At 46.3% G+C, this 10876-nt stretch overlaps 1 protein-coding gene across 2 annotated transcripts; it reads right to left on the reverse strand.

Annotated features, from left to right (window-relative positions):
- Positions 1-1023: 1023 nt before the first annotated feature.
- On the reverse strand, positions 1024-9760 carry batf (basic leucine zipper transcription factor, ATF-like). Of its 2 annotated transcripts, XM_061704475.1 has the most exons (3): positions 9374-9760; positions 5864-5968; positions 1024-1554 (listed from the first exon to the last, which is right to left on the reverse strand). In XM_061704475.1, exons 1-3 carry the CDS (start codon positions 9434-9436, stop codon positions 1333-1335), a joined length of 390 nt encoding a protein of 129 aa, XP_061560459.1. In that variant the 5' UTR covers positions 9437-9760; the 3' UTR covers positions 1024-1332. The 2 variants fall into 2 exon arrangements, with proteins under 2 accessions (XP_061560459.1, XP_061560460.1); XM_061704476.1 differs by lacking the exons at positions 5864-5968; positions 9374-9760 and adding an exon at positions 2705-3127.
- Between the last annotated feature and the right edge of the window lie 1116 nt (positions 9761-10876).

The raw sequence follows: 10876 nt of genomic DNA on the forward strand, positions 1-10876 counted from the left end.
TTGAGACTTACTGGCACTTTTAGGGTCTTCACACATTCAAACCCACACCCGGACTTGAAAAACCTCCAACGCCCAATTGGAAACGTTCACCCATGCTTCAAAAGCCGAACTATAAACGCTATCTTGAAAACTTTGCATGTGAGTGTGAATGCTCGTTCGTCGGGCGCTGTCAAAATGGATGGCTGGATAGGATATCATAAAGGCATTCCAACATTTAATAAATATTTCCTTTCGTCAAACTTTGGCTCGACTTTACATTCGCTTTGTCAAACAATCAAATTGGTCGGGAAAAAAAAAATCTCCTGAGTTTTGAGATCTACATTTACACAGAAAAAACTAAAAGTGTAACAGACAGGCTTCATGACAACCCCACCCCCCAAAAAAAATTTTTTTTTAAAAAACATTTTACAAATGAATCATCTGCAATCAATGGTTCTTTGTCGCAGTGTAAACAAAGACCGCTTGGTGGCTCATCGGAGTTGGCGTATAAACAGCACACGCAAGATTAGGTACACCTGCACATTTTGATGACAGCATTAGTCGCCTCGTCTAGACAAGAGAACCGACGAGACTCCCGCATCGGAACCGTCAACAGGAGGCGACCCGGCATTTATCTGTCTTTGCCTTTTGAGCAGAAACCAGCCAGACGGGACACTGACTGCAGTCAGATGCAGAGGTCCTTGCTTTAGAGTACTACGACCTGAATCGTATCTACCTTTCCTACTGGAATGCCAAGTCATTTTGACATGTAGACTGGACCGAAGATAGAGCTTTGTGGAACACCGCGTTTTCTACTGTTAGGGTGAGCAATGGTCAGCAATTGTGCACTTTATGTACAGAGTATAATAGAAATCTGTAGTCTTGTGGAACACCATCTGAATCTCTCTAGAAAGTCCTTGGTTTACAGCAGTTACGTCCTACAACGGTAATACAATATCACCACAATCTTATCAAACATTCCAACTGGAATGGCAAGTCAATTTGACAAAGTGGACCTAATATTGAGCCTTGTGGAACACCGTGTTTCTTTTTTTTTTTTTTTTTGTACTGTAGGGGCAAGCAATCGTTAAACTTATGTAGAGTATAATGTCAAAATGTATGCATCCTGTACAGAGAGCCTTGTGGAACACCATCCGAAGCGCTCTAGAAAGGGACCTCAGTTCCCGACCGCCACTTGCGATTGACTGCCGACCCTTCTGGGGTTGTTCAGGTGTACCTAATATTGTGACCGCTCGGGGAATAAACTGTTCTCATGGAAGGTGACGCAATCTGATCTATGGTCATCCTCCAGGTCAGCTCCGAGTGCGTCTGTGAGAGGCTGGGTGGGTGGGGTTAGTGCTGGTAGTGTGGCACGGCGATGTGTTGGTGGTAGGCGGTCTGGTGGCGGCGGTGGTGGTGGTGAGGCGGGTACGGGAGGTCCGGGGTGGTCGGGGTGAGGCCCGCGCACAGGGGCTCGTGGCTGCTCAGCACCGACGACAGGTACTTGGCCTCCTCCTTCAGCTGCTTCACCTCCTTCCTTAGCGCAGCGTTCTCTCTCTCCAGGCTCTCGCTTTCCTGGGGAACAAAAGCAGCAGGGATCGGTCAGCTGTCGGTCACACGTGAAACAACGGTGACACAAACTTTGTACTGCCTATCGCGACACATACTGTTTATAGCACACTTAAATGCAGCACACACTCTGTGTGCGCGTGAGGTGCCTAAACCTGTCCGGCCTCCAGCGTGTCGGCATTTCTCTGCCTCATAATCGACGTCAGAAGCCAAACTTTACCGCCTGATCTCCATCGTCGACTCAAAACCTGTGCTGATCTCAAATCCAAAGCGATGCAACGCTGCCAGCCGCGGGCATCTGTTAGTTATTACAGCGGCTTATTCATTTTGCAGACAAGCTGGGCGAGACCCTCTTCCATGCTTACCCGTTGAAAGAGATACTTGCCATCCATATGCGACGGTGGCAGTAAATGTCAAATCAAATAAGACAAATGTCCACGGCGATGAATGAGGTCGCGGCCAACCTTCGATGCCGCGATCCCTGGTTTTTCTCCTTTATGCCCATAAATTCCCGTTCATTTCAATGGAACGTTTCCGACGGGTTTCGCAACCCTAAACACGTTTCGCGGCACCGCGAGTGATGGGTAGAGCCGTTATCTGCACATGCACACGCACGTTTTCTGCTATGAGTGAAGAAGCGTCACCTACGACCACGAGAACTGTCCTGATAAGGGGAAAGCAACAACATTGAGACAGTAACCCTCAGCCGGGAGTGGCAACAAACAGCTCGAAGCCTCTTTTAGGAACAATTGTTTACAAACAGCTGCCTGTCGTCAAGTCAGTTGAGTTCACTGCCACTCACATTTAGTCAAGTCAAAGCAAAAACTCGGCTCCTCGCTGGAAAACCCCCGAAACCCGGTCACTTGCGTCTCAAGGCACCACGTATTGTTAAATTAAAAAGTAGGGTCAATCAATAAGGAGAATCGATTTTTTTTTTTTTTTTTTATAAAAGTTGAAACGATTCTTGTCTTGGGTTTTACTACGTAGTATATTTGTATGATACTTGTTTTTTTTGCATTTGATTGCTCTGTTGGTGGATGAGAGCAGTTTGTATCACTTGCAACCAGGACGAAAAGGTTAAAAATCACCCAACATTTGCACATTTCCCACAGGAACGTTTAAAAAAGAAAACAAAAAACCCGCTCAGGTGACTCACTGATGAGCTTTGATGTGAAGCGAGTAGAGCGAAGTGGCCGGAAGAGGTCGCCAAGTGGGAGTAGCGGGGGGGGGGAAATCTTCCACTGAGGTCGTAGTAAAAAAGGTCATCGTCACACCGAAGCGTTTTATCGCTCATCTGCGGGTCGGCACAAGCTGCGGGCAAATCCCCGGCGTGTGCGTCACCTAACCGAATAGCGGGCCGCGGGCCGCGCGCCGCGTGCGCCTTTACCAGAAGTCGCTGCCCTCCTCCCTCCCCTGCGGCCGCCCCATGACGCGACGCGCTCTTTCAAAAGAAAATACTCCAGAGCTGACAGGAAGTCGCGACGGTGTCATCGAGAGGGAAACTACACCTTCCTGTTTATGTGGTGAGAGGACGAAAGTCAAACCGCAGCGAGGACTCTGCGGGCCCACTCCCTCCGCGCCGAAGACTCGGGGCTACGTTGAAAAGGAGGCGCCTGCATCTTGCTGCAGTCCGATCGCCGAAACACTTCATCAGTGAGAACAAAAACGAATGTCGGCTTTATCACGTTTAGTCATAACATGGAAAAGGTAGAAATAGCAATGTGTAAAACTATTTCATAATAGATTATATTATTTCTATTTATTTTTTAAAATGTCAAGTGTAACTCCACGAGAGTTGCTATTTTTAATTGTTATTCTTTTATTTATTTGTTGCTCTCTGGTTATTTTTGTGTGTTTCATATGTAGTTTATTTAACATTTCTAAAAAACATTTTTAGCCAGAATCATTGCTGCTCTGATTATTTTGTGGATCAATCAATCCAACTTTTTTATAAAGCGCTTTCATACAGTAAAGTTTCGTTTTTTAAAAAATGTTTCTGTCTGCATGTTGTGTGTTTCGTTTCCCGTATTTTCCTTTTTTAAAATGGTTTTTATGTCATTTTAATATTCCCATTAGCATTGTCACATTTTGCTCCATTTATACATTATATTTGTTTTGTTCACTTTATTTTCCCGTATTTTGTTATTTAGCTTTCTTTCCGACGTTAGCGTGTTGAGCTCCGATGATCTGCTTTCAATGTTTTTGTTTCTTTTCCTTAATTTGATTTCATTTTTAACATCGCTACTGTGGCACTCTGTTTATTGTATTATTTTGGATTGTTTTGGATGAGCCAATAGCATGTTTCCCCTCAACTCAATGTATTTTTGGTTATTACTTTCCACGAGCATTGTTGATGTTTTTAGCGCGCCTATTGTGTATGCAGCGCACGTATGTAGCCGGACTTGCATGCTAAATACTACCTAGCCATTGCGCAACCTTTCTCAAGGGGGCGCTCCTGAGTAGATGTAATATCCTGGCATTAGCAGCCCATCATCGTCAACATTAAAACATGTTGAACGACTTTCGATTCTTTATAGTCGACAGTAAGGTGATGATAGTCGAGTCGACGGATCAATTACGTAATGGATATTTTCTTTTCGTCGTCAACTCGCTGCGTGCGCACCGGTTTGCCTTCCGCCTCCGAATACAAGCTCACTCTCCCCGCCATCCCCGGGTGCAGTTCCCCCCCACCTCCCCCGACAGTAGACGAGTCGGTTCAACCCATATAACACACAAAACGATATCATTAAATAAATGACGCTTGATTTTTGTGCGCTAAATGCCGACGTGCCGTACGTCTTGCTAATCTACTGTTGGGCCGAAGAAAAGCAGTGAACTCAGTAGAATCCTGGAGTTCTCTCATCCTCTCACTCAGTTTCAGTTTGCAAGGGAGGTGCTGGATACTGGCTAATGCCCACACGTGCTAATTTATTCGAGCAAACATTGCGAGCGGCGTCCAAGCGTGGCGCTCGACAGAAGCCATGACACATCGCCACATGGTCAGGTAGCATTATGTAAATTGAGGGGGGGGGGGGGGGGGGGGGGAGAAGAACATCGCTAGAACATTGAAGACCACATCTTTCGACGAGTGGCATGCTAACATCCATCCATCCATTCCTTTTCCACAGCGCTTGTCAGGTTAGCTGGGTTCGCCTATCCTAGGCAGAGGTGGCAAAAAATGTCACTCTCCATTTTAGTAGAAGTACAGATACTTCTGTAAAGTCTAAAGTCGAAAAGTGAAGTCAAAGTTTACAGTCTGAGACGTAGTTAAGTACAAAAGTCAAAATGCATTTGTACTATCAAAGACTGTATATACAGCATAACTTGGCACAATGGAAAAAAAACGTTTTTTTGTTGTTTTTTTTGAAACCAAAAGCTAGCTACCGAGCTAGCGTTGGCTCAGGCTTTTATGCTCTGAGAACGTGTTCCCAAAGCTTTGCTAACATTGTGACTTGTTGAAAAATAAACTCATAACAAATGATGCAACTTGCCTTTGTGTTGTTGTTCTCCACAAATCAGTCCTGTGGCCAGCTGCGCTAACTAACTGTGAATGGATAACTGAAAACGCTTACTTGTATGTAGAGGGGCAACAATGAATCGAGAAGAAATGGATTATTTGGAGAATCGATGAACCATTTCGAGACATTGTTGAAGCTAAAATTGCACAAATCCTGGGAAATTCAGCCTCTCCAAAGTAAATATTGTCTGATTATCTTTGTGGTTTTTCAAAATATGACATTTGCAAACATCTGATTTTACTTGAACAAACAATGATCAAGATTTTGGTTACAGACCAAATCGGTAACTAAATCATAATTTCTTTGAATTTGAACTCATGTCCTGTTTTTGAATGAAGGGATGGAAATTTCAAAATGTTTTTATCTGATTCATCGATTATTATAATCATTGTTAGTTCAGTCCTGCGCCCATGCGTTTTTTCACATTCGCCACCGATTGTTCCTGTAGCCGACTCCATCAAACAATTCTCTTCAACGCGGCCAAATATGGGGACTATCTGTTGCGTCAATGTCGTCAATGCTGCCCGCTTCACGTTCCTCCGTTGGCGCTGCTGTCTCTGGTTTTTTGGGGGGGTTTTGTTTCACGTCGTATCATCAGGTTGAAAAAAAGTCAACTTATTTTGACAAAGTAAGGCATACAAAGTACAGATATCCGTTTTGAAACGTCAACACTAAAGGTAAATATAAAGTACAGTATACCTGAAAAGTCTAAGGACATTCACAGAGTATTTGTACTTTGTGACTTCCTCTCACTGATCCCAGGCGACAACTTTGAAAGGCAAACCTCTTTGTCTCACCAGGTGGAGGCTGTCAGCCTTCTGAGTTTGCCGCATTCGGCTCTTCTGCGCCGCGATGCGGTTCTTCTCGCGCCGCATCACCTTCTTCACGTCGTCCGACGAGCTCTGCGCTCACACAAAAACGGAAAATCAGAAAAGGCGGCGGAAAGCCCCCACAGCAAAAGTGGATCTGGAACTGCCGAAGCAATCCCCGCAAATGCGTGCTTTCCTCTTCACAAATGTTCATGTTTGCATTTGGGTTTTTTTGGGTAGGACACATAGACAAACGAGAATTCGCACTCACCACCATATAGAACATTTGGACTCTTCGGCGAAGCTAATTTGCATTTCTGCAATGTTGCCCACACACGCGAGCGCAGACAAACTTTGCAAAGCGCACACAAGAACTGAGATTCGGTTTACGCGCAACGTTGTCCGTCACAATCATCCAGCCATCCGTTTTCCATACACAAGTCCTGCCTTGAGATTCGACTTTGATTTGTTCCGTGAACTTTCTCATAACTTAAAATTCACAAATCAATGAACGCAAATGTCATGAATCTGTTCCAGCCTTCTTTTTTTTAATGAGGAAAACGGTCCTCTGTCTCATAGTTCAGCAAAACATACAGTAATGACATCATGAAATAGAGTTCAAAAGTTTTTGTCACAGTGCATCAGTTGCATAGCTATTGTGCTGCTCCTTCGGGTGTGCCCGCCTTAGCCAGGATAAAACAGACGGCTGTTCTGTCCATTGTGACATTTCGACTCGTCGGTACAGCACTAATATTTGTCATTCTACAGAATACTCGAAATCCTACATGTATTCTTTCTTATAAGTCAAAGCAGAAGAACTGAACGACGGCTTGTATTTCAAAAGTCGGGTCATCCCGCCGTCGAGATAATCAGCTTCCGACCGCGCTGCGTGCGGTTGTAGACGAGCGCGACGCGCCCCCTCCGCCCGGCCACGTCGTTAGCGAGTTGAGTCACGTGTCGACCGAGCGCCGCGTTTCTGTGAAAGTGGAGATGAGCCGTTACGGGGACGGGAAAGAGGGCGTGAGCTGGGCCTAACCGAAAGCCTCCGCTGCGCAGGTCCGGCCTGTTCAATAAACCGCACGCTCTCACGCCCTCGGTCTGGATGAGGAAGCAGTCAAAACGTAATCATTTCATTCAGCGTTCGCTTTTCAGGAAGAAACGCCGGACTTTTAAGACAAGTCTCAAAAGACCGAAGCCTATAAGCGTCCGATCCCAACATCCCGTGTCATCCCGTTTTCGGTTTGATTTTTCATAATCTTTGATGTCCTGTTTTCGGGTGCGCAAGATCATTTGGGTTGGAAATGCTCAGGATGTCCTTTTTTTTTTTTTTTTTTGAGCGATTCCAGTTGGTCTTTTCCACCTTGCATTTGAGACTGCCAAAATTCTCCAAATGAGCTTTGCTCTGACTGGATCGCTCATCTTCCCCAATTTGAAGATGGAAAACAACTTCGCTCCGATGGGTCCGTACGGGTGTCTCTTGGAGTCGAGACGCTCGGGGCACCCAAACGTCGTCCTTCGATGTTTTACTTTGACGGCGAAGCACAATTGAGCAAAGCGTTGGATCGTTGGCCCGCAAACCGAGAACGTGAGCGGAAAGAGGGCGTGCGGAACGTGCCGAGGGAACGACTCATCATCCGCTCCCATTCCTGCGAATCGAACCTGCTGCGACGATCGTCGTTGGTGACAATGAATGCGAGCGTCGCTATTTCATCCACCGCCGTTACATCATGAATTAGAAATGGAGTTAAGTATTGTTGTAAATACTTCTACTGTAGACTGCATTTTTTACGGCTGAGACTCGCCGGCTTCAAACCCAGAAACGCCGTGGGCGGCGACTTGAACATGAATTAGCGTAACTACGTCACAATGTCAGCGATCGCAAAAGCGCTTTTGGTGTTCGAGGGGTTTTTGCATCCAATTGACAAAGCCCAAAAATGTCCAATTTCAACTGGGTCACAGACTCGTTTTGACCTCCGTTCCCCAAAACGAGAACGCGGGACTTCAACATCATCATGTGCCGATGATGCTCCCCTTTTAAACGATGTCATTCCAATCGAAGCGGACTCGAAAGTACCCCAACCTTCTCAAGTTACAAGCGGTCATCTCGATTTTGTAATTTTTGCTTTGCTTCGCGTCGCGAGACAAAACTTGAGTTATGAGCAAGCTTCGGATACGCCGTCGCTCGGGTCAGCTGGCGGGAAAAAAAACAATCATCAAATGGAGCGGTTAAGGTACTGTGATGCCCTGGCACGTAGGCAAGGGGAGCCACGGTCGCCTCATCGTTTCTTGAACAGGACAAATCCAAATACAAAACGATAAGACTTGCGAGGAGCTGCCGTATGCCACGGCTCACGCCCAAACACTCACACGCAGACTAATCGGCCAACCAGATTCTGACATCAATCACGAGTACAGTGCGTACAGCAATTCGATTTTTTTCGAAACCGGTTTTTGCTTTTTATTACAACCCCGATTCCAATTATGTTGGCACGTCGCGTTCAACGTAAATCAAAACAGAATACAATGATTTGCAAATCATGTTTGACCTATGCTTAATTGAATACACTACGAGTGAGAAATGTTGCATCAAAAAATGGCCTGAACAGTTCGTGAAGCTTTTAGGATGGCGACAGTTGAATTCGTTCAACAACTTGAACGCCCCCAGAAAAGTGGCCCACTTCGGAGTTGAACCGAAACATTCTCTCCGTAAGCGTTCTTTATTTGAGTTTGTTGAGGTTGTGTGAAACAATGAACCGAACCGTCACCGGTGCAGTTCATCAAGATGGCCACAATTCCAATCACATTTCTCCCCCAAGTACAGTGATACCTTCTTGCAAATATTGGGAGAAATGTCATTTGAAATGTAAAGACTTTGGAAGTCAACCAGCGTCCGTTGTCTTTGACTTTAGACGTCCAAGGTTGAACAACCCGCAAAACGTGAAAGATTTCCTCTTAGCGAGCATCCAATGGATGACGGTGTTTTTCTTGGAGTACTTTTGACACGCGGGCTTTTTCAAATGCGCCCTAAAACGTCAGCTGAACACTGGAAGGTTTTTAGGGTCGTTAAATCGAATCCCATATTACGTAATTTTCTGAGTAAAAATGGTCCTAAAACTGAGTAATAAAGTAAAGAACAAGTACTTTTCCCTGATGTGCGACTGTTGCAACGTTGTATGACAGACAGTGTGGAATGTCACCATGTGGCTGACAACATTGTGTCTGCGGGTAATAGCAGCTCGATGACTTCAGTGAACAACATTTCCTTTCAAGTTAGAACAACAACAACTCGGAAGTACAAATCTTCATCAAGACAAAAAAGTCCATGCGTAAAAACCCATCCGAGGGGAATATCGGATGACTCTGCGGCACCGGCACTCGCCACGCAAAGTGTTCCCGACAACTCTCGTGTCATTCGCACTTTTGCCTTTGACAAAGGCCGGTCGGCCCGAGTGATAAATTCGCACACGGGAGCGACGGCGACGGCACGCGCGCGCCTACCTGCCGGCCCCCAGGTGACGGCGAGCGGTAGCCGGCGTCGTTGCTGTCCGAGCCCTGCGCCATGGCCGCCGGCAGCTGCAGCCTCACGACGCCACTTCTGCTTTCTTCTCCGACTTTCGCTGCGTGCGACAGGAGGGCGAGAGTTTGGAGCGCCGCAGCACTTGACGAGTCTTTCTTGCCTCTTTTCCGTCGCTCCTCCCTCTCTCTCTCTCTCTCTCTCTCAGCCCAATTAGAAGCTTCTGATGCGGCTTCTGGTAAAAGACGAGGTGGTAAGTTGAAGAAGAGTAGGAGTGGTGGAAACTTGAACAGGTAATAGTGAAAAGCCCCGAAAAACAAGACGCGCGCGCGTTAAGAAAGTAGCTTTCTGTTGTGAATTGCAATATTGCGAAAATCGCACGTGGGAGATTCCCCTTCCTCTTTTTGAAAAAACAGAAACTGTGCACTTAATGCCGGAGGATGGAGGGCCGAAAGCCGGCAGCGGGCCTCGACGGGCCTCCCGGACTCGTTCATATGTTTTGGCTTTTCTATTCAAGATGAGGACGTTTTGAAACTTCGGCTTCCACATGCACGTCAGGTTGACTCCGGACTCATTCCCGAGTGTCCAACTTGTTCTCATCAGGGTTCCCCAAAGGAACCTGCAACCAATTTGCGAGGCCTGCATTTGAGGAAAGTCCATTCGGAGTTGTTGTTGTTTTCAAGGCAATTCGACGTAATTGTGCGCAAGGACTGAGGACTATGAAGTACTCAATTGTGGTGGAATCTGGCCTAAAACCGCAGGTCACTCTTGATCATGAATGCGAGTTCGTCATTTTTTTCACAGCTCGCTAGCATTTGGCGCAGCAAGAACACTTTTTTTCCCTTGACAAAAAAGAAAAAGATCGGGAGCAAAACAGCTCTGCTTGGCAGAAAAAACGGTCCTCCCACACAAAAACATGTTCAACCATCCCAGGTTTTTTTTTAACGCTTGGGCACGGGCAGTCTTTTCCCAATATACTCGAGGAAAGCGGATGACACGCACAGAGGCAGGGAACAATCCAAACATTGGGTGCCGGACAAAGGGATTACAAGTGGAGCCAGCTCAGTTTTGAAATGAACCTTTACAACGTAGAATAAAATGGCTGCTCAAGATGTGTCCTATTTTCATTGAACGCACAACGGTGCTGTTCATCATGTCACTTCTCACACGCCGGGGAAACCCCTTGCAGAGGGGCGCGCACAAAGAGTTTGTAGGTGCAACCCCAAAAAGTCAGCAAATCATTCGGAAACGAGCGCAGTCCGTTTGTGCCTCTAATGTGATCGGGAGCCTCCAACGCCAAAATGTTGGACGATGATTCCGTTTGGCGCCCTCTGTAGGCCAACTGCAGCGAAGGCCTTTGTATTTGTATTTGATTTGTCGCCGAGCAAATGTCGGTACTCATTTTCATGTTCGCAAACCAGGCCTTTCGAACTCATTTTGGTCGTAGCTGCGGTTTCACCGGTGACCCCGTATGAATGAAGGAATGA

Source organism: Phycodurus eques, chromosome 18 (assembly GCF_024500275.1).
Source record: "Phycodurus eques isolate BA_2022a chromosome 18, UOR_Pequ_1.1, whole genome shotgun sequence".
Taxonomy (NCBI): Eukaryota; Metazoa; Chordata; class Actinopteri; order Syngnathiformes; family Syngnathidae; genus Phycodurus; species Phycodurus eques.

Excerpts from the sequence above, each read along its gene's own strand:
- batf (XM_061704475.1), bottom strand. The coding sequence starts at position 9,436 with ATGGCGCAGGGCTCGGACAGCAACGACGCCGGCTACCGCTCGCCGTCA. Across the intron at positions 5,969-9,373 it reads CGTCACCTGGGGGCCGGCAG|AGCTCGTCGGACGACGTGAA; the intron begins GTAGGCGCGCGC and ends GTGTGAGCGCAG. Across the intron at positions 1,555-5,863 it reads AGGCTGACAGCCTCCACCTG|GAAAGCGAGAGCCTGGAGAG; the intron begins GTGAGACAAAGA and ends TTTGTTCCCCAG.